Source organism: Dipodomys merriami, unplaced genomic scaffold (assembly GCF_024711535.1).
Source record: "Dipodomys merriami isolate MVZ:Mamm:240054 unplaced genomic scaffold, mDipMer1.0.p SCAF_16, whole genome shotgun sequence".
In the NCBI taxonomy this organism is placed as follows: domain Eukaryota; kingdom Metazoa; phylum Chordata; class Mammalia; order Rodentia; family Heteromyidae; genus Dipodomys; species Dipodomys merriami.
In genome coordinates this window covers 3,508,975-3,532,139 of record NW_027202937.1, presented here as the reverse complement: position 1 = coordinate 3,532,139, position 23,165 = coordinate 3,508,975, and the positions used below count along the sequence as shown (strand labels likewise).

General features: G+C 43.3%; 1 protein-coding gene across 1 annotated transcript in view; it reads right to left on the bottom strand.

Moving 5' to 3' along the window:
* Xpo5 (exportin 5) overlaps nt 1-23,093 on the bottom strand; it is a 42,034-nt gene extending 18,941 nt beyond the window's left edge. The window contains exons 1-14 of the mRNA XM_070023660.1: nt 22,843-23,093; nt 21,351-21,472; nt 18,837-18,909; nt 17,660-17,797; nt 17,332-17,514; nt 13,293-13,319; nt 12,457-12,642; nt 11,803-11,879; nt 9,204-9,303; nt 7,332-7,415; nt 6,586-6,711; nt 5,646-5,736; nt 2,036-2,164; nt 1,108-1,226 (exon numbers count right to left, since the gene is read on the bottom strand). Of these exons, the coding sequence (XP_069879761.1) occupies nt 1,108-1,226; nt 2,036-2,164; nt 5,646-5,736; nt 6,586-6,711; nt 7,332-7,415; nt 9,204-9,303; nt 11,803-11,879; nt 12,457-12,642; nt 13,293-13,319; nt 17,332-17,514; nt 17,660-17,797; nt 18,837-18,909; nt 21,351-21,472; nt 22,843-22,947 (1,560 nt within the window). The 5' untranslated portion in view covers nt 22,948-23,093. The remainder of the gene's footprint in view (nt 1-1,107; nt 1,227-2,035; nt 2,165-5,645; nt 5,737-6,585; nt 6,712-7,331; nt 7,416-9,203; nt 9,304-11,802; nt 11,880-12,456; nt 12,643-13,292; nt 13,320-17,331; nt 17,515-17,659; nt 17,798-18,836; nt 18,910-21,350; nt 21,473-22,842) is intronic.
* Between the last annotated feature and the right edge of the window lie 72 nt (nt 23,094-23,165).

Below are 23,165 nucleotides of genomic sequence, written 5' to 3'. Positions count from 1 at the left end.
GGGCCTTGGGCTGGGAAGATGGCTCAGTGGCAGAGCGCTTGTCTTGCATGCATGAGGCCCTGGGTTCGATTCCTCAGCACCACATAAGCAGGAAAAAAAAAAGCCGGAAGTGGCGCTGTGGCTCAAGTGGTAGAGTGCTAGCCTTGAGCTGAAGAGCTGAGGGACAGCGCCCAGGCCCAGAGTTCAGGCCCCACGACCAGAACACTCCCCCCCACCCAAAAAAAAAAAAAATCCAGGGCCTTGCACACGCTAGGCAATTGCTCCACTGCCAAGCTACATCTCCAGTTCTAGACTGTGTTCTCTTTTGTTATCTGAAAATACCTTTGGCTATTTTTCCACCTGTGTTTTTCTCATCAATAGAAAATTTCTACTGTGAACATTTCAGAAGTATATAACCTATAATCTATAATCCCAACTATTCAAGAGGTTGAGATCTGAGGATTGCAGTTCAATGCCAACCCAGGCAAGAAAGTCTGTGAGACTGTTACCTCCAATTAATCACAGAAAAAGCTGGAAGTGGTACTGTAGCTCAAGTGGGACAGCACCCAGCCAGGAAAAAAAAAAAGAGTAGATGAGCTTCCTCACTGAAATCTAGTTTATTAATGCACCTTTTGTGAAGACTTATATTCAGGTGACTTACAGATCCTTTTCACAACTAACCTAGAATACACCAACATGCAATTACCCTGAAACTAGATGTGACTTAATTATCTTAAATTTATCATTATTCAACGGAGGGGAACATAATCAATCCACATGAATATTCTGGTCCATCTGCCATACTGAAAAGTATACTTCCTAACATGCTTCTCAAAGTTATCCAATTGAAAATCTCCATCACTGTTTCTCTACAACAGTTAACTTAAGGGAGGCTGTGTGCTTTCAAACTCTTGACCTGCCCTTAAAATGAACACTAAATGATATAAGGCATAGAGTCAGAGATTTATTTATTTGGTCTCAGCTCTGCTGTTGTTGAAATTTGAGTACGTTATGTTATTTAAGCTCTCTAAATGTTTCCCTCTTCTATAAGATGAATTTTTTTGTAATCCCTGTATTGGCTTATAAAGGTTCAAAATTACTATGGAGCCAACATGAGAAAATACTTACTTCTTTGTCTACTGTTTTAAACATCTGGTTGATCACACTCTCCAAAAAAAAGGTCATGGCTTCCCACTGCACAAATGAAGGTGAGAAGATGGAGCAGAGGCTTCCCTCTCCAGTTCCAGCTATAGAACAGGCATTTGAAACACACATACCAAATGCTTATTAACATGATAGGACAACAGATGACATAGGGACAGGGGGATCACAGAGACTATCTGGTCATTTAAGAGGTGATAGAACAGGTGCTCCAACCTGTTTAAACTTGGGCAAAGGTCAGGCACTGGTTGTGCCTAGCTACTCAGGAGGCTGATATTTGAAGATCAGGGTTCAAAGCAAACCCAGGCAGGAAAATCCATGAGACTCTTAGTTCCAATTAACCACCAAAAGCCAGAAGCAGAACTGTGTGGCTAAAGTAGTAAGTGCTAGTAGCCTTGAGCAAAAAAGCTCACCGATCATTGTCTGTGTCAGGTTTTGAGCTTAAGTCCCAAGATCCCCACAACCACAAATAGACCAAAGACAAAACATGGTGTATAGGAAATTTAACTAGGCAATGCATTCGGGTAAAGGGAGTTACTAAGATTTTATACAAAGTGGGATTTCACAAAGGCTCTCACAGAAGATTTTCTGAATTTAGGAGTACTACCATCTGTAAGCACTTGCTGAAAGGTTTTCAAAAGTTAAGTGCAATTTGTTTAATGGTCCTTGAACAAAGCAGAAAAATCAACAACTGGCCGATTTTGTTAAAACATAAAAATACATTCAAAGCTGACAGGGACAGTTTTATACTAATTTGAAGAGATTTTAAAGGAAAATACTTAGTCCCTAGGATATAATGATGGAGTAATAAAGCTATTTAGCAACACTAGTATACTGTTCTGACATCTACATTATTTTGATACAACTATAATGGTCACTAATAAAGTACACTTACAGTTTATTGTCCCTGATTCAACAGAACTTGAAAGCTGATACTTTAGCCACTCCCCAGCCATCTGGAAGCTGGTCTTGGGATCCAAACGACAGGCCAACCTCATCACCTCTCCTTGCTGAGCTCGAGAAGCTGCCAATGGAAGGACATAAATTGACAAATGGCACATATTAAGTTCCATCCCAAGGGGAAAATGTTCAAAAAAACCTATCTTGCAGGCTTGTGTTTTGAAACCAGCAATTGCTCAATGTAACTTTCTAGAGTTAATAAATCAAGAAATTTTCAGTTAAAAGAATACCCTCCTCTCCCCACTCCCCCAGCCGGTCCTGGGGCTTTAACTCAGCACCTAGTGCTGTCCCTGGGCTCCTTTTGCTCAAGACAAGTGGTTCTATCACTTGAGCTACAGCACCACTTCCAGCATTTCCTTTTTCTTTTTTTGGTCAGTTGTGGAGCTTCTACTCTGGGCCTGAGTGCTTCAGTTTAAGGCTAGCGCTCTACCACTTGAGCCACAGTGCCACTTCTGCTTTTCTGGTGGTTTATTGGAGCTAAGAGACTCATGGACTTTCTTGCCCAGGCTGGCTTTGACCCTCGATCCTCAGATCTGAGCCTCCTGAGTAGCTATGATTACAGGCATGAGCCACCACACCTGAAACTTCCAGTTTTTCTGTGATTAACTGGAATTAAAAGCATTTTGGGGACTTTCGTGCCTGGGCTGGCTTCCAACCACAATCCTCAGATCTCAGCCTTCTGGTAGCTGGGATTATAGACATGAGCTACCCACGCCTGGCAAAAGAATTGTTTTTACAGAGTTGGGGATAACCTAGGGCCTTTTTACACTAGACAAGCACTCTGACCCCCAGCTAGATCCCCAGACTAAAAAATTTCAAAAATAATTATTTTTAGATGTTATCTTACCAGCTAGATCAGACTAAACTTAGGCTTCCATTTATATGAGAATTCAAGGAATCAGCTCGGTAGGAACAGACAACAGTACAGCTGCTGTGGGAAACAAGTCTGGCAGTCCCTCAATATTAAATGTGGAACTGGCAAACTTTTATAGAGACTTAACTGCTAGTACATACCCCAAAGAAACAAGAAGACAGTCATACAAACACATGTAAAAAACTGGTCAGTGACAGTTATTTGTAATAGTAAAAAGAATAACAAAAATATAACAAAAATATCTATGAACTAATAAAAGAAACAAAGTATTTACACATGCTACAATATGGATACATTTTAAAAAACTGTGCTACAAGAAAGCAGTCAGAGGGCTGGAAGGTGGCTCAGTGGTAGAGTGCTTGCCTTGCGTGCCTGAGGCCCTGGGTTCGATTCCTCAGCACCACATAAGCAAAAAGGAAAAAGATGGAAGTGGCGCTGTGGCTCAAGTGGTAGAGCGCTCGCCTTGAGCTGAAGAGCTGAGGGATAGCGCCCAGGCCCAGAGCTGAGGCCCCACGACCAAAACCAAAAAAAAAAAAAAAAAAAAAAGAAAACAGTCACAAATACCACATATTTTGTAATTACATTTTAATGAAATGATCAGAATGGACCAAACATAATGACAGAAAAGAGATTGCTGGTGGCAAGGGGTAAGAATGTGATTAAGGAAGCTGGGGTTTGGTGGTTCATGCCTATACTCCTAGCTACTCAGGAGGCTGAGATCTGAGGATCTCCTATGTGGCTAGCTCAGGCAGGAAATTCCATGAGACTCTTACCCTATAAAAACTACTCAAGGGCTGGGAATGTGGCTTAGCGGTAGAGTGCTTGCCTAGCATGCATGAAGCCCTGGGTTCGATTCTACAGTACCATATATATACACAGAAAAAGCTGGAAGTACCATTGTGGCTCAAGTGGTAGAGCAATAGCCTTAAGCAAAAGGAGCTCAGGAACAGTACCCAGACCTGAGTTCAAGCCCCAGTACTGGCAAAAAAAGAAAAAACACAACTACCCAAGGGCTGGGAATGTGGCTTAGTGGTAGAGTGCTTGACTAGTATATAGGAAGCAGTAGGTTCGATTCCTCAGTTATCACATAAACAGAAAAACCTGGAAGTGGCACTGTGGCTTAAGTAGTAGAGTGCTAGCCTTGAGCAAAAGAAGCTCAGGGACAATGCCAGGGCTAAGTTCAAGCCCCAGGAATGGAAAAAAGAAAAAAGAAAAAACCAAACCACTGGGCTAGGAATGTGACTTAGTGGAAGAGTGCTTGCCTAACATGCATGAGGCTCTGGGTTCAATTCCTCAGTACCACATAAACAAACAAAAAGAATGATGAGATTAGGAGATGAATATAGAGTTCCCTTTGGGGGACGGTGATATATTGTAGAATTTGTGGTGGTGGTTGTATGACGGTGAAAAAAAACTAAAGCTCAATGAATTGTATACTATAAGGGTGCACTTTCTATGGCAAATTGATTTAATTCAATGAAAAGAAAACTAGATATAATAGCATACATCTGCAATCCCAGCACTTAGGATGCTAGAAGGAAGACCATGAGTTCACAGCCTGACTGGACATCTGTCTCAAAGGAAGGAAGGGAGGGAGGGGAAATCAGGCTCTAGAAAACCCCAAATGGAATTATGACCTAACAGTTTTCCAATTCTGGGAAGAAAGTAGTATTTAATCATGAGGATAAGGGTGAGATTAATTGGAATATATTATAAAAATACTTGGAAATGTCACAATGAACCCATTCCCTCCACATATAATGAAATAATGTATGCTAATAATAGAAAATAATAAAAATAATATTTAGTCTTTATTATAAAAAACCTAAGGATAGAAAATAATAAAAATAATATTTAGCCGGGCGCTGGTGGCTCACGCCTGTAATCCTAGCTACTCAGGAGGCTGAGATCTGAGGATCGCGGTTCAAAGCCAGCCCGGGCAGGAGAGACCGTGAGACTCCTATCTCCAATAAACCACCAGAAAACCGGAAGTGGCGCTGTAGCTCAAGTGGTAGAGCGCTCGCCTTGAGCTGAAGAGCTGAGGGACAACGCCCAGGCCCGGAGTTCAAGCCCCATGACCGACAAAAAAAAAAAAAAAAAAAAAAAAAAAAAAAAAAAAAAAAAAATATTTAATCTTAAGCATAAAAGACCTAAGGAGTATCTTTTTTTTTTTTTTTTTTTTTGGGGGGGGGGGGGGGTCCGGTCATGGGGCCTGAACTACGGGCCTGGGCGATGTCCCTCAGCTCTTCAGCTCAAGGCGAGCGCTCTACCACTTGAGCCACAGCGCCACTTCCGGCTTTTTTCTTTTTTGCTTATGTGGTGCTGAGGAATCGAACCCAGGGCCTCAGGCATGCAAGGCAAGCGCTCTACCACTGAGCCACCTTCCCAGCCCCATAAGGAGTCTCTTAAGAATGATTTCTACCCTTAACAACAGTGTTCAACAACTGTGCTGGAGGCAGGAGATGGAACAGGGAGTGTACTGCCTGGAATGTGGTCTGGGCAACCACCCCTGTGATGGGAAGCCAGAGCCTAAGCAACTGCTGTACAGATTGGCGGGGGGGAGGGGGGTGTCTTCAATACAAGTTCCAAGTGTGTACCATGTACCATGATCCTCCTAATATCAGTGATGGCAGGCAATGTTGGGAGAAAATCTCAGGCCAATGTCACTTACAGTTAAAGAAAGCATTGAAGTCCTCATCACTATCAAAATCAAATCGAGAATATTCACAGCTAGGATTGTCTGTCTTGGAAGGAAAGCCCATCTGGAAAGAAAAAAAGATGAAAACCGTCCTAGTCAGAGTGGGTAAGATTCAAAGCTCAAGTACTTTGTGATCTACCTTAAAAGAAGTAAGATTTGTACAAGGTATTTTCTGATTGCTCTAATCTATTCCAAATCTAGCTTGTCCATCCCAGATCCAGGATTTCTTAGAGTAGCAAGTAAGAAAGTGCTTTCACTTGATACCCTCTCAAGTTCCTGTGGAGGAATTACATTTCAAAATTTATTTAGAGCCTACGAGTGTCAAGATATCCAAGACAAAGTGATAATTCAGCACACAATAAGAAAAAAAGAACTTACGTGTATTCCTTCTAATAGGTGTAGAATTATTTATCAGGTTTTTTTTGTGTGTGTGCATGTGTTGTGAGGCTTGAACTCTGGATCTGGGCGCTGTCCCTGAGCTCTTCAGCTCAAGGCAAACGCTCTACCACTTGAGCCACAGTGCCACTTAAATAGCGCCCATGATTTGGACTTAGAAATCAAGATGAAGAATCAGTCAGCTCCAAGAGCTCTGAGCAGATCTCAGAGAATTCATGAACTTTATAGAGTGATCAATCATTGCTTCCTTCCTTACTCCATTCTCATGTGCCTGCTTGCCTTCAGTAACAATCCTTACAATCCTCCTGATTTCATCCTCCTATACTACACTTTCAAAGCATTCTGATAATTCTGTCTTCAAGTCCTGAACAGAGTTCATCACACTGGATGGTTGCTGACCTTGTCCCTAGAACCTTACCCAACAGAATCTTAAGTGACAATAATGGGCTATGAATGAATGTCACTCAAAGTCTTAGGCATATTCACCTACACTACACTTTATATTCCCATTATATACCTTAACCAAATTAGTCATAGAAGCACGAAGGTATTTTGGTATCATGGCCAACAGCACAGGATCACGGGAGAGGGTTTCATGCCTGAACAGTGCTCCCCAGGTCATCTGTGTTGAAGAGCGCAGAAACTAAAGCAAAACAAAGAAAAAATTCACTGTAAGGACTTCCAAGATTACTATTCAGTCTAGCAGTTACCAATTAAAGTGTTCCATACAATTAGATCTCAACACTTTAAAACTGCTTCTGCTGAAATGCATCAGTAATGACTATGGACCTCATGTTAAATAAAACAGGCTGTGTTAAGTCCTGGAGTATGGACTGAAAATTGTCACTTTCTCTTCTAGGTAAGAAAGGATACTGGGTTCTCAGCAAAAGAAAGGTCTTGAGTTGAATTTTATAATAACACAGTGGCACTTTGGCTCAAGTGGTAGAGCGCTCGCCTTGAGCTGAAGAGCACAGGGAAAGTGCCTAGGCCCAGAGTTCAAGCCCCACGGCCGACAAAAAACAAAACACACACAAAAAAGAACGAATTTTATAATAACATTATTTATCAAAGTTTTGAGTTGGAAAGTACCATGCTGGGCTCAGGAAGAAGGGCCCACAATTCTCTTAACGAAATGACACCAATAGCCATTCCCTAGAGCTCAATAATCCCACTATACACAGGAGCTAACAGTACAGGCAGGCCAGTACTTGATCTGAATATACTTAAATTAAAATCTGAGGACTTCCGCTGCATAAAGTTTACCTGACTTGGGTGGGTCGTGAAAGCAAGAAAAGATTCCAGATATTTCCCAAAGTTTGCCGGTGTTTCTGTATCAGAATCTACGCCCTGTGGGAGACAAAGACCACTCTATTAATGATGCTCACTGGGAAGTGACCAAAGAAGTAATACATACAAGTAACTTAACCTCTCAAAAAAGTTTTGAACGAGGGTTGTAAATTAAATGGTAGTGTAACACTTAACAGGATTGTAGTTTGTGGATGAGAAAAGGGAAAGTTAGCAAACAAGCCTGTCGTTCACACTAGAAATCATAGCTTCTAGGAGGTATGAGTAGGATGATCAGTTGGAGGCTAACCAGAGCCAAAAATGTGAAACTCCTATCGGCAAAATAACTAAAGCAAAAATAAAATAAAATAAAATAAAGTAAGGATAAAGCTGGGTGCCGGTGGCTCACGCCTGTAATCCTAGCTACTCAGGGGACTGAGATCTGGGGATCACTGTTCAAAGCCAGCCTGGGCAGGAACATCTGTGAGACTCTTATCTCTAATAAACCACTAGAAAACCAGAAGTGGCGCTGTGGCTCAAGCAGTAGAGCACTCGCCTTGAGCTGAAGAGCTCAGGGACAGCACCCAGGCCCAGAGTTCAAGCCCCACGACCCACAAAAAACAAAACAAAACAAAAAAAAATAAGGATAAAAGAGCTGGTTGGGTGTTAGTGGCTCATACCTGTACCTTAGCTATCAAGAAGCTGAGATCTGAGGATTGTTATTCAAAGCCAGCCTGGGCAGAAAAGTTTGTGAGACTCTTATCTCCAATTAACCAGCAAAAAACCCCAGAAGTGGTTCAAGTGGTAGAAAACAAACTTTTGAGAGAAAAAGCCAAGCATGAATGCAAAGCCCCAATTTCAAGCCCCAGTACTAGCTGGAAAAAAAAGAAAAAAAAGAGCTAAGTGTGGCTCAAGTGGTAAGAGTGCCTGCCTAGCAAATCTGAGGCCCTAAGTTCAAAGCACAGGACCTCAAACATAATACAACAAAAAGTAAACCAAACAATAAAAAAAACTCATATTATTTCTCAACCTAGACTATTTGTATTTTTCTGACTCACCTGTAAGTACCCCTTGACTGCTTTATTTCTTATATCTCAAACTATTCTCTCTAACCATTTAAACCACCAGAAAAGGACACTGAATCAATTGCAAATGTCAATTCTAATGTTCTACCTTCTAATTTACAAGCATCACTTAAATATCCCCTTAAAAGTAAGTTTTTCTGGGTCCATCAAACTAAAGTTTTATGTTTTTTTTTAAAATGTTTTCTTTCTTTCTTTTTTTGTCAGTCATGGGGCTTGAACTCTGGGCTTGGGCACTGTCCCTGTGCTCTTCAGCTCAAGGCGAGCGCTCTACCACTTGAGCCACAGTGCCACTTCTGGTTTTCTAGTGGTTTACTGGAGGAAAAAAAATCTCACAGACTTTCCTTCCAAGGCTGGCTTTGAACCGTGACCCTCAGATCTCAGCCTCGTGAGTAGTTAGGATTACAGGCGTGAGCCACTGGTACCTGGCTAATGTTTTCTTTATATGGGGAATAGGAAGTCCTCTATCACTGAACTACATCCTCTGAAAAAGGGATTCATGTCCACATTATATGAATGTACCCAGCAGATTTGGGTCTAGTAAGTGCCAAAATTCACCAGAAAATTAGATATAGTGTAGTAATAACAAAGTTTATCATTCAGGCCTTACAAAAATAATTTAACATATATAATTAAATAATCTGTAGGACAGTGCTGAACCAGGATAACCTTAATGATATCTACAAGTGCTTATAAAAACACTAAAAACAAAGTTTTCACAATATAACCCCCACACGGCGCAAATCTCTCCAGATAGCAAAGAGCTTACCAGCAGTGCACACAGCTGACTGCCCAGGGCACACAACACCTGACAGAGTCTCTTCAGGAAGACGTACTGCTTTTCTACCAAGCCTCCTCCATCGGCAGTTCTGTACGAGACACAACAATGGGATTAGTTGCACATCAAGACAAGTTGTGCAGTCCCATTAAATGGAACTGTCTGTGCATTATGCTTTACTATTCAAATCTTCAGTGATTATTAAGATCTAAAACAAAACCCAACCACAAGAAACCAATGTGTCCCCTCTGTTCTCACTAGAAGAGTACAACCAGGTAAAATCATTCTCAGAGGGGCTGGGAAGGTGGCTCAGTGGTAGAGCGCTTGCCTTGCATACATGAGGCCCTGGGTTCGATTCCCCAGCACCACATAAGCAAAAAGAAAAAAGCCGGAAGTGGTGCTGTGGCTCAAGTGGTAGAGCGCTAGCCTTGAGCTGAAGAGCTGAGGGACAGCGCCCAGGCCCAGAGTTCAGGTCCCACGACCGGACCCCCCCCCCCCCAAAAGAAAAAATCATTCTCAGAATTTTGGGATAACCTAAACTTTGTTTTTATGTGATAGCATCAAAGAACACTTAAGTGATCGGTGAACAGGGACCCTGGTGATACCCAACTCACAAGGAGGGGTTCTTCGGGACATGTAACAATTCCTTGTACCACTGGGTACTGGTGGCTCATGTCTGAAATCCTAGCTACTCAGGAGGCTGAGATCTGAGAATCACAGTTCAAAGACAGTAGAAAAGTAGAGCTGTGTCCAAAGATGTTAGAAGCAGTAAATTGGGCTTCAAGGAATAAAATCCTCAAACTTTAATTGTCTACCACATGCCACTATGGCTCAAAGTGCTAACGTTGAGCAAAAGAGCTCAGAGATAGCACCCAGGCCTGAGTTCAAGTAATATGAATGAGGGGGAAAAAGTTTCTTAGGAAAAAAGCAGTTTTCTTAGGAATGAAAATCATGATAAATCCCATATTAAAATGAGTAAGAGACTTCAAGGGTTGGGAGTGTGACTTCAAGTGTTAGAATGCCTAACAAGTATAAGAACCAAAATGAAAAAACGAGAGGGGGCAAAGGGGGGAGGAGAGATTTTTTTTTTTTTTTTGGGGGGGAGGAGAGATTTTTAAGTAAGTAATATATGTGTCTCATAAAGTGAAGGGCTGGGAAGGTGGCTCAGTGGTAGAATGCTTGCCTTGTATGCATGAGGCCCTGGGTTCCATTCTTCGGCACCACATAAACAGAAAAAAAAGGAAGTGGTGCTGTGGCTCAAGTGGTAGAGCCCTTGAGCTGAAGAGCTGAGGGACTGCACCCAGGCCCAGAGTTCAGGCCCCAAAGCCAAATAAAAAAGAAAAAAAAAAAAAAAGGCCGGGCGCTGGTGGCTCACGCCTGTAATCCTAGCTACTCAGGAGGCTGAGATCTGAGGATCGCGGTTCAAAGCCAGCCCGGGCAGGAGAGACCGTGAGACTCCTATCTCCAATAAACCACCAGAAAACCGGAAGTGGCGCTGTAGCTCAAGTGGTAGAGCGCTCGCCTTGAGCTGAAGAGCTGAGGGACAGCACCCAGGCTCAGAGTTCAAGCCCCACGACCGACAAAAAAAAAAAAAGTTAAGCAAAGAGTATCAAAAAGAGGGTGTTGCTATGGCCTTAATCATCTACAAGTTCTACAGGACACAACAACTCAGGCCTAATCACCAAGACTACTTGGGGGCCTGGGGATTATCTGAAAGAGAACAGAGGATCAAGAAGATGAGATGAAAGGTCTGAGAGAATTGTGAAACTTAATGGGAGCTGAATTGATGAACATAACTTATTTCCAGCATAAGATTTTCAAGCAGGGACCTTTAACACTATCTACTTTTGTATTCATAAACACCATTAGTTGACTATCATTTAGGTACGAATTTAAAGTATGTCTAAATGAGATATAAAAAAGACAAAGAAGAGCCGGGCGCTGGTGGCTCACGCCTGTAATCCTAGCTACTCAGGAGGCTGAGATCTGAGGATCACGGTTCAAAGCCAGCCCGGGCAGGAGAGACCGTGAGTCTCCTACCTCCAATAAATCACCAGAAAACCGGAATGGCGCTGTAGCTCAAGTGGTAGAGCGCTCGCCTTGAACTGAAGAGCTGAGGGACAGCGCCCAGGCCCAGAGTTCAAGCCCCACGACCGACAAAAAAAAAAAGAAAAAAAGACAAAGAAGGGCTGAGAAGGTGGCTCAGTGGTAGAGCGCTTGCCTTGCATGCATGAGGCCCTGGGTTTGATTCCTCAGCACCACATAAGCAAAAAGAAAAAAGCCCGAAGTGGCACTGTGGCTCAAGTGGTAGAGCGCTGGCCTTGAGCTGAAGAGCTGAGGGACAGTGCCCAGGCCCAGAGTTCAGGCCCCACGACCGGACCCAAAAAAAAAAAAAAAAAAAAAAGACAAAGACTAGAAACACACTACAGGGCTAGGAGTGCAGCCAGTGGTAGATGATGTGCTTATTAGCATGACATAGGCAATGGGTTTAAAAAAAATCCCTAGCATCAAAACCCCAACCAGAGCAACCAAGCAAAGAACTGGAAGCATCCCTCTTCCCTGCAAATACCCACAAAGGCAGGCTACTCACTGTGCAGCAGAGAGAATATAATGCATGGCAACATCTCCAAATAAGACCATCAAGGGCTTCCGGTCTTCCAATTTGCCCTAGACCCGATTTTAGGAGAAAAGAGTCATATGACTATACTGACTTCCTTCTATACTTATACAGTAAAGTACAGTATTTTGTTAGTTTCTCAACTACCCCAGGATATACTGAACACTATAAAAAAAAAAAGCCAGCTCTTTAAAACCAAATCTGGGTAAGTTGTTTATTACCAAGATGTTAGGCAAGAAGACTGATACAAGAATGCAATGCAACCAAGTAAATTACATCTGGAGATAATATTTCTGGATAGAAGAGAGGTACAGTTCTATTGTGAGCCAAGCCAAATACAAAGCTAATGCAGCTACCATCTAAAATTCTTTGTAGAGAGAGTGAGCTTTAACCTTTCACATTACTTTTATCTAAGTGTGAAGTATCAAGACTCATGGTTGTCTCAAGAACCAAGCAGACTGACAAATTTGTACATATTCTGCCAATGGATCTGTTTCATAGAAGCAGTAAATTGGCTTCAAGGAATAAAATCCTCAAACTTTATTTAAGTGTCTACCACATGCCAGCAAACCCACACACAACACTAGCTCAGAGACTCAAAACAAGACAGTCTGAAGGGTAACTTACTTTTCTGCTGACTGCAATGAGTAGACACTCAGCTGCTCCCAATTGAAGTTCCTGTTCACTCAGAAGCAAGCATAGTACCTCCAGGAGCTTACAGTTTTCAGTGGTAATGTGAGTCATGGATACCCAGTCAATGTAGCCTGCAAGAGTACTCAGTGCTGCTGTTCCTACTCGACAGTGTGCTTGAGCCTGCATGAAACCACTTTTGATCATGAGGTACAAATCGACAAGGGAGTTGTTACAGCCAAACTTACATTTTCTAACTCTAAAAAGAAAATGGTTTCTAAAAACCTGTCCTCATCTAACAACTGCTGACAGAGAACTCAAAAGATTTTCAATGCATAGCCATTTCCCCAAAAATGGCATTTTCAGCACCAATCATTCAGACTATACTGGTCGGGGCTTGGTGGTGCAAGCCAATAATTAGAGCTGCTCAGAAAGCTTTCTTCCCTCAAGGAGAATCCTAAGTTCAAGGCCAGTCTAAGCAAAGACAGGAAGATTCTGTCACAAAGCAAAATTTTAAAAAATGTGTAAGGCACAGCTCAAGTGTAGAGCTCTTGCTTAGGATGTGTGAGATCCTGGGTTTAATTCCTAGCATGGGAACGGGGTGGGTGGGGTGTAGATGGGGGACATAAACAATACAAACGTGTGTGTGGCTATTTCAAGGAATCATCAATATTAATATTATCATTTAATGCCTCTCTCACTATAGCTAAGTGGCCAAAAAGAAAAAACAAAACAAAACAATCCTGCTACCAAGGGTGAGCTGTAGGTATAGCATCCAGCACCTAAAAGCCTCAGTCTTTTTCCAGTTCATGAGGCGTGCTTGTAGTGCTTACCTTGGACTCCTGAGAAGTATCAGTCTTCTGAAAGAAAAGTATAAAGATCCAGTGTTTTTATGTGCTATATCACTTTTTTGGGGGGGGGGGGTTGTTGTAGGGGCACTGTCCCTAAGCTCGTTTGCGCAAGGCTAGTGCTCTACCACTTAGAGCCACAGCACCACTTTCATCTTTTCTGAGTAGTTCACTGGAGAGAAGAGTCTCATGGGCTTTCCTGTCTGGGCTGGCTTCAGATCTCAGCCTCACAAGTAGCTAGGATTCTGGCATGAGACACCAGTGCCCAGACACATTCAACTTTTAACCTTACTGAGAATACAAAAATAATGCCAGCTGGGCACCGGTGGCTCATGCCTGCAATCCTACTCAGGAGGCTGAGATGTGAGGATTGCAGTTCAAAGCCAGCCCAGGCAGGAAAACCTGTGAGACTCTTATCTCCAATTAACCACCAGAAAACCTGAAGTGGTGCTGTGGCTCAAGTGGTAGAGTGTTTGCCTTGAGCTGAAGAGCTCAGGGACTGTGCCCAGGAAGAGCTCAAGCTCCATAACAGACCCCCCCCCCAAAAAAAAAGATAATACCCAGGTATATAATACAACAGGTTAAAACAATAAATTAAGTCCAAACAATTTGTCACTATGTATATATAGGTATATTCTAGGAGAATCATGTATACCAAAACATTAGATGCTGAAACTCAAAACAATGGCTGCTCAGAACAGACACATAAAAATGATTTTATTTTTACTTTTGTGTCAGTCATGGGGCCTAGGCACTGTCCCTCAGCTCTTCAGCTCAAGACTAGCACTCTACCACTTGAGCCACAGCACTGCTTCTGGCCTTTTCTGTTTATGTGGTGCTGAGGAATCGAACCCAGGGCCTCATGCATGCAAGACAAGCATTCTACCACTGAGCCACTTTTCTAGCTCCATAAAAATATTTATCCTTATGTTTTAAAGTCTACAAAATACCACATAATTGTTATGAATCTTAAGCATATTAAAAAAAACAAAAAACCCAACATTTTTGAAAATGGAGGTATCGCTTAAATAGTTAGGACACTAGCCTTGAGCAAAAAAGCTGACCAAGAATATAAAGCCCAGAGTTCAAGCCTCAGTACCAGCACATTAAAGATAATAAATATATGGGCTGGGAAGGTGGCTCAGTGGTAGAGCGCATGCCTTGCATGCCAGAGGCCCTGGGTTCGATTCCTCAGCACCACATAAGCAAAAAGAAAAAAGCTGGAAGTGGCATTGTGGCTCAAGTGGTAGAGCGCTAGCCTTGAGCTGAAGAGCTAAGGGACAGCACCCAGGCCCAGGGTTCAGGCCCCACGACCGGACCCCCAAAAAAATTAAAAAAAAAAAAAGATAATAAATATACTTATACAAACATACTTACGTTTATGTAAACACACATCAACATTTTAAGGAACTTATGAAAATAAAATGAAGAATAACCTCTGCAAGCAATCACAGGAGACCTAAGTGGGAGCACCCTCTAAAGTACCTGGAAGCTACCAGCACTGGGATCATGAAGCTTCAACAACAAGCTCTCCAATCCCAGGCTAGCACAGGAGGCAGCCAATGGGACTGGAGGAGGGAATCAATTTATTCCATTGTTGCTTATGTTCAAATGACTTCCCAACTGGGAAGGGATAGAAGTAGACAAGAAACTAAGAACAAAGTGAGAAGATCAAGGTACAAAAAATGGGTATTTGTGCTCTGATCTTGGTGTAGCTGTGTAGATCCCACCTTTCCTGTGCTCATAACTAGAGCATAACTGTGTGACTCATATAAGTGATACTCAAAGAGATGCTATTCTGAAGGGTTGAAATACCTTTTTTTCCTGTGGAATGCAATTTTTTCCAAGCAAAAGAACTTTTCCCAAATAAGCCATAGGAGAGTCAGGGACTGGTAGCCCATGTTTGTAATCCTAGCTACTCAGGAGGCTGAGATGTGTAGATTTTGGTTCAAAACCAGATCAAACAAGAAAGTCAGTAAGACTTATCGCCAAGTAATCTTCAAAAAGCCATAAGTAGAGGTGTGGCTCAAGTGGCAGAGTGTCAGCCTTAAGCAAAAAAACTAAGGGATAGCACCCAAGCCCTGAGTTTAAGCCCTAGTACCAGAAAAAGATACAGGGATCTCAAGTCCCATTTCCTTCAGGAAGAACAAAAAATGTTTCTCTCTTCTCCATTTCTCCCAACTTTACACTTGTTATCTAACATAAATCTTAGCTAAAAGGGAGGAGGAGGAACAACTTTTTTTTCTTAAAACATTTGTTTCAGGATAAACTGTCCTGAATCCTAGAGTCTAATAACTCAACCTAGGAATAAGACATACCACAGCACATCCCATTTTCCCTAAGAATTACCCATGATATTGAAGTATGGGCAGGTCATCTCCATATAATTGTTTCTTTTCTTGTAGGGGTTAAGTTTCCTAGGGAAAATGAAAATATACATAGGGATTGTGCCTGAGACAAGATCTCATTGTATAACTCAAGCTGTCCTCAATCTTGTGATCTTTCTGCTTCTGTAAACCAAATGCCAAGATTACAGGCATGTGCCACCATGCCCAGCACACAGATTTTTGAAGTAAGTATTTTCTCCTTGTTTTCTTTTGAAGAAATCTCAGGGATGTGCTTCAGGGAGAGTTCACTATAGTGAAAAAAATGGATATGAATTTCACTATAATTCTAAATCAAGTTTTATTTATATTAGCTATGTATGTACTTATTTTTCCAGTATCAAGACTTGTGCTTTGTGTTTGCTTAACTGGGGGCTTTGCCACTTGAGCTATACTTCCAGTCCAGCTTTTGCTAATTAATGGAGAGAGAGTCCCGTGGACTTTTCTGGATAGCTTTGAACTGCCATTCTAGGCCTTCTGAGTAGCTAGGATTACAAGTGGTATTTGGCTTAAATCAGAGGTTTTACATTGTTGATATTTTCGAAAGAAAAATGTAAGTCAGTTAGAGTAAAAGATTGCATAGCATGCAAGAGAGGCCAGCAGCAAACAGAACAACACAATTTAACAGGTTTCAAGTATTAAGCAATAATCTCCACTTCCATTCTAAGAATTTCCTTAACTTAAAGGAATTTTGGGGGCTGAGAAGGTGGCATAGTGGTAGAGTACTTGCCTAGAATGCATGAAGCCCTAGGTTCTATTCCTCAGTACCACATAAACAGAAAAGGCCCGGAAGTGGTATTGTGGTAGTAGAGTGCTCGTCTTGAGCAAAAGAAGCTCAGGGACAGTGCCCAGGCCCTGAGTTCAAGCCCCAGAACAGCCCCCCACCCTCCAAAAAAAAAAAAAAAGGAATTTTCTTTTTTTTTAAATCTCCCCCTCCCTCTCTTTGTTGGTCGTGGGCCTTGGCGCTGTCCCTGAGCTCTTTAGCTCAAGGCAAGCACTCTACCACTTGAGCCACAGTGCCACTTCTGGTTTTCTGGTGGTTTATTGGAGATAAGAGTCTCATGCTTTCTTGCTTGGGCTGCTTTGAACCACGATCCACATATCTCAGCTTCCTGAGTAGCTAAGATTATAGCTACTGCACCTGCTCCTTGTCTGTAGTTTTTTGTTGTTTTTTTTCCCCCAGGGCTGAGGACCGAACCCAGGGCCTTGCATGCCGGGTGGGTGCCCTTCCCCTGCTCCTTGTCTAGTAGAGTGCTTGTCTTGCATGCATGAGGCCTTGGGTTCGATTCCTCAGCAACACATAAATAGAAAAAGCCAGAAGTGGCACTGTGGCTCAAGTGGTAAAGCGCTAGCCTTGAGCTGAAGAGCTGAGGGACAGCACCCAGGCCCAGAGTTTCAGGCCCCATGACCGACAAAAAACAAAACAAAACAAAAAACACACAAAAACACAAAAAACAAACAACTCACTGAAGTGAATTTCTGAGAAAACCAATTCTAGTTTCTCCTGTTATTTACTAGTTTTTTCATGATCAAATAGCCTATCCTTTTGAAATAGACACTACTTGGCAGAAAGATCATTTTAATGAAGAAAAAAAAAAACAATAACAAACAGAAACATTACTTATTAGAAAATTCCTTACCATTTGCTGGTACTTGTTGACATTTTCCTGGAGTGTGTTAAGCAGAAAGCTGAAGATCTTTTCCATGTTCTGAGTTAATGCTTGCTGAATATCCCTTCTTCTTTGAGGGGGAAGTGTCTGAAAGGTCACTACATCCTCTGCCAGTCGCAGAAGGATGAACATCACTAATTCTGTCTGAGTTTCCTATGCCAACAGAAATAAGCTAGTTATACTAAACACCTTATTCATTCCAGGTGTGCACAAAGGGTATTTTCTGTTGATAAAGCAAACCCTAAAGTCTACATCAAGAACAAGCACATGGAGAAGCTGACAGAGCTGCACTACGTACCCCTTGCCTGGAGAGAGTATCCAACTCCACGAGCATGTCAGGCCAGTGCTGTGGCCACTCTCGCTTTATCATCTCTACCACAATTCGAGACAGGACATCTTTAATGTGGTTCTCCTCTTCCAAAATGCTCAATGTTCCCTAAGAAAGAGCAAGAGATTAAGAGGTCTGCAAGTCTGAATTTTAGGCATTAAAACTGAGCTGTACCAGTGTAAAATGCTCATCAGCAGGTCTGCTCTGAAATTAAACTGAACCAAAAAACCTGTTCTCCAGGCCTGACTCACAAGACTCGTCCTGCCCTCTCCCTCTCTTAATTGCTTCCCACTTCAAACCAGCTACTAAACTGGCCGTCACAGAGCCAGGAAAACATCACTGTTGTTTATATTGAAGAGATTTATGTATTACTTCATTTTTAGAGTGCCAGGAAGAGAATATAGAAAGAAGGTAGACAGTGTTGGGAAGGTGGCTCAGTGGTAGAGCGCTTGCCTTGCATGCCTGAGGCCCTGGGTTCGATTCCTCAGCACCACATAAGCAAAAAGAAAAAAGCTGGAAGTGGCGCTGTGGTTCAAGTGGTAGAGCGCTAGCCTTGAGCTGAAGAGCTGAGGGACAGTGCCCAGGCCCAGAGTTCAGGCCCCATGACCAGACCCCCCCCCCCAAAAAAAAAGCCAGAAAGAAGGTACAGTAAAAGGCTGGCAAATTAGAATGGGCTGGAGCACAGTGAACTATTTTACTAATGATGCCAGTATTAAAACATACAGAAAAACTGCTGGGAATTGCTGGCTCATGTCTGTGATGCTAGCTACTCAGGAAGCTGAGATCTGAGGATCGAGGTCCAAAGTCAGCCCAGGTGATTCTTATCTCCAATTAACCATCAGAAGACTGGAAATGTGCTGCGGCTCAAAATGATAGAGCACTAGCTAGCGTTGAGCAAAAGGAGCTCAGGGACAGTGCCCAGGCTCTAAGTTCAAGTACCATGACTGAGCAAGACAAAACAAACAAAAAAAAGCACTAGTAAGAGATGTGATGAATCCAGTGTGTCTTTTTAGATCATTAACATTATACTTTGGCCTATACATTATACATTGGCCTACACAGAATCTGTTTCTTACACAAATGTTCCATACAGAAGAAACCAGATTTTATCTTGACAACACTCATCTTCTAACCACCCCTTTCTTACATTTGTTATCAGCTCCATGACACTGTTCTTCAGGTAGACCTTCTCCAATCGAGACATGGTATTCCACCGAAACCTGGCAATCAACACACAGAAAATCATCAGAACCATCTTCTAAGTCTCTCTCCACAAGAGAATTGCTTTGATTCCTGATCTACCTTATTAAAAATTTGTGGGCTAGGAATGTGGCTTAGTGGCAGAGTACTTGCCTAGCATGCATGAAGCCCTGGGTTCAATACTCAGTACCACATAAACGTAAAAAGCCAGAAGTGGTGCTGTGGCTCAAGTGGTAGAGTGCCTGCCTTGAACAAAAGAAACTCAGGGACAGTGCCCAGGCTCTTAGTTCCAGTCCCAGGACTGGGAAAAAAAATATATATATGGACAAATTGGTCCTTGTTCAACCAAATTACTAACAATAGAAAAATTCAGGACTTCTGAGTACCAATGGCTCATGCCTGCAATCCTAGCTACTCATGAGGCTACTGAGGATCACAGTTTGAAGCCAGCCTGGGCAGGAAAAGCCCATGAGACTTATTTCCAATTAATTGCCAGAAAGATTGAAGTTGAGCTGTGGCTAACATTGAGCAAAAAACAAAAATACTCATGGTCAGTGCCCAAGCTTTGAGTTCAAGTCCTAGGACCAGAGAAAGAAAGGAAGAAACAAAGACAGACAGGAAGGAAGGAAGGAAGGAGGGAGGGAGGGAGGGAGGGGAGAGAAACTGGGAGGGAGGAAGTGAGGGAGGAGGAGGAAGGAAAAGAGAAGGGGAGATTAGATAGATTGAGCATGGCACAAGTGGGAGAGTGCCAGCCATGAGCGGAAAATCTTAGAGCATGAAGTCCTCAGTTCATGTTCCAGTACTAGAACAAAAAAAAATCCCCACAATTCTTAGAGCAAGAGTACATACATACTAGGGTCTATTAATTGGAATTTACAGAGGACTTGTATCAAATACCAGCTTCTTCTCATGATCATAAGACTAGTAACAAATGTCCATCTAGTACAATTCCAACAATGTAGTGCCTTCTCAGAAAGCATCTTGATATGACCAACTCTTTTTCTGTGCTGGCTTACAAAATTACAGAACAATTCCAGAAAAATTGTGGTTAAGTTGTAAAGGCTGATCTTCTAACAGTGAGTATGTAGACTCAAGTTAGGAGAGGTTCTCATTTATTCTCATGGAATCCTTCTTTGGATGAACCATTCCAAAATACACATATATATAGCTGGGCACTGGTGGCTCACGCCTGTAATCCTAGCTACTCAGGAGGCTGAGATCTCAGGATCACAGTTCAAAGCTAGCCCAGGTAGGAAAGTCCGTGAGACTCTTATCTCCAATAAACCACTAGAAAACTGGAAGTGGTGCTGTGGCTCAAGCGGTAGAGCGCTAGCTTTGAGCTGAAGAACTGAGGGATAGCGCCCAAACCCAGAGTTCAAGCCCCACAACCCCTCCCCCCCCAAAAAAAAGAGAAAAAAAGGCACAGTGCCTCAGGCATCTATTTCTTTTTTTTTTAAGTTCATCTATTTTTTTTTGGGGGGGGGGTCCGGTCATGGGGTCTGAACTCTAGGCCTGGGCGCTGTCCCTCAGCTCTTCAGCTCAAGGCTAGCGCTCTACCACTTGAGCCATAGCGCCACTTCCGGCTTTTTTCTTTTTGCTTATGTGGTGCTGAGGAATCGAACCCAGGGCCTTGAGCATGCAAGGCAAGCGCTCTACCACTGAGCCACCTTCCCAGCCCCTAGTTCATCTATTTCTTTTTTTTTTAAATTTAATTTAATTTGTGAACATACTGTACAGAGGAGTTACAATTACATGGGCAGGATAATGCGTACATTTCTTACCAAGCATTGCAGCCTCCTCCTTTGTTTACCCTTCACATCCCTTCCCAGCCTACCCCCTCCCCCTAGTTCATCTATTTCTATACTGCATTATGCTTCAAAGGCGTTGAGGTCTGCTAACATCTACTAGGAGTCCATTAATGCTGGGTAAGCTGACTAGCAGCTATGAGTTAATATATTTGGTAAATACTTGGTATGTATACACAAGTATTTTTGTGTACATCTATATGTATATACATGTACACACATGTATATACATGTATGTATATACAACCCACCATGTACTACAAGAACAAGATTTAAGGTCCCATATGAGCACTCTTGTGAGGTTCAGCTAACATCTTGGGGGTCATTTCTTTCTTCTTGGTGCACCTCTATCAGTTACACAGAATTGAAGATTCAGATGGGCCACTGACTTACAACTGTAATACTATCGACTGGGAGGCTGAGATCTGAGGATCATGGTTCAAAATCAAGTGGAGCAGGAATACCCATGAGACTTTAACTTCCAGTTAACCACCAAAAAGCCAGAAGTGGAAGTGGCTCAAGTGATAGTACTGAGTGAAAAAACTAAGGGGCAATGCCCAGGCTCTGAGTTCAAGCTCCACACCTACACAAAGAAAAACCCACAAGGAAAGATTTACTTTCTTAGACTTCAGTAGTAATGCACAAAAGATCCTTACTTGACAACATGTTCCAGGATCTGAAGACCAAAATGTCTGACAATGGCAATCTGAGTTTTCTCAGCCAGCTTCAAGCCACAGGGAACACAGATAGGACACTTTTCTTTAAATTCTTCACAAAACTAAAAAGAAGACATTAGTATTCCTTACAGAGCCAAGAGACGGTGGTGCCCCAAAAAACTAAAAGAAATCCCAACCTTAGCTACATTTTTAAGTTGCAAATAGGCCAATACTATGTGAATATAAGGTAATAACCCTTCCACTAGGACAGTTCCAGATTTCACTATGCTGTAGGCAATAATACCCTAACAGAAAATAGAAAGGGGGGGAATCTGAAGGAGTCAAATTATTTGTTACATAAACCCCTATGGAAGGATGGTCAAGTCCTTAGATTGTCTTTTAAAACTTATGAGCAGGAGTAAGGCTGAAGAAACTGTAGGAAAATCTGCTCACTAGTTGATTTTAGGTGACAAACATATAAAGGATCATTGTAGCATTTTTCACTTTTGTGTCTTTTAAGTATTTCACTAAAAAATAAGAGCCCAACTGTGCATATTCCAAACTCTGTGACATATACATCCTTACATTATAAAGTTTCCACCAAGTGGCACTCATGCAGTATACTTTATGAAGTTATACAACTTAAAATATGTACGGTCGGGAGTGTTTTCTCCTAGAGATATTTCTCACAGCCTACATATACATTGTTTATTAGAATAATAAACTGTATTGCTATCAGTATCCCCATCAGTTTTAGCTTTCCTAAACTGCAACTTTCGAAGCCCAGAGCAGGGCATCCGGAATTCAAGAAAACTACTTTCAGGAAACCAAAGTGCCCTTGCTTTAAAAAAAAAAAAAAATGCAAAGCAAGCGTGAGAAGTTCACATTCGCGCGAAGCAGTCGAAGAATATCATACACTGAACAGCGGCCAAAGGCAAGGAAGAGTCAGAGAATGACCACCACCCGCACCCCCATCCCAGAAAGGCCCCCAAGACGCCCACGAGCGAGCGGCCAGGGTCGCTCTGGGACTTGGGCGGTCGGTTAGGACGTGTGCAGTCTGGGTCCGCGGAGAAGACCGTGAAGAATGAGGCTGGCGATAGGGGTAGGAGCCGCACGTGCACCAGGGCAGGCCGGGGGGTGCGGGGCTGGGGGGGGGGCTGAGAACTCGTGCACATCGGGATGGAGCGCATCGTGCCGCCGGCGAGAGTGAAAAACAAGTGGGAAAGGAAGAGCAAAGATGGTGGGAAGCCGTGGCGGCGAGGGTGGGAAGCAGCCGGCGAGCGCAGGGTCCGTGCGAAGAGCCGGAGCGCGAGCAAAGCCCTGGGAGTGGGAAAAGGCGCGGAGGGCCGCGAGGGAAAGCCGCCCGCCGGCCGGGGTCCGCAGGACGATCCAGGGCCGCGCGGGCCGCAGCCGGCCGGAGTGGGGGCACGCCGGGGGGCAGGACGGGGTGAAGGGTCCCGGAGCGGGCCCGGGGCGCCGGGACCCCAGCTACCTTGAGGGCTTCCAGCCGGTAGCGCTGGGTGGAGGTGGGGTCCATCATGACCGTCACCGCTTTCACCAGCTCCTCGCACAGCGCATTCACTTGATCCGTCGCCATGGCTAAAGCACGTGCTTCGAGTACACACTCGGCCCGCCCGGGGAGCGTGGGGCATGGACGGCCCTGTTGGAGGACCCACCGGTTGGTACCGGGCCGCGGCGGACAGAAGGGGAACCGGAGGAGGAGCGAGAGCAGCCCAAGCCCGTGCGACGGAGGATCCGGCGCTGCGCACGCGCCCGACCCGCTACGGCGCACGCGCCCGACCGGCCACGGCGCAC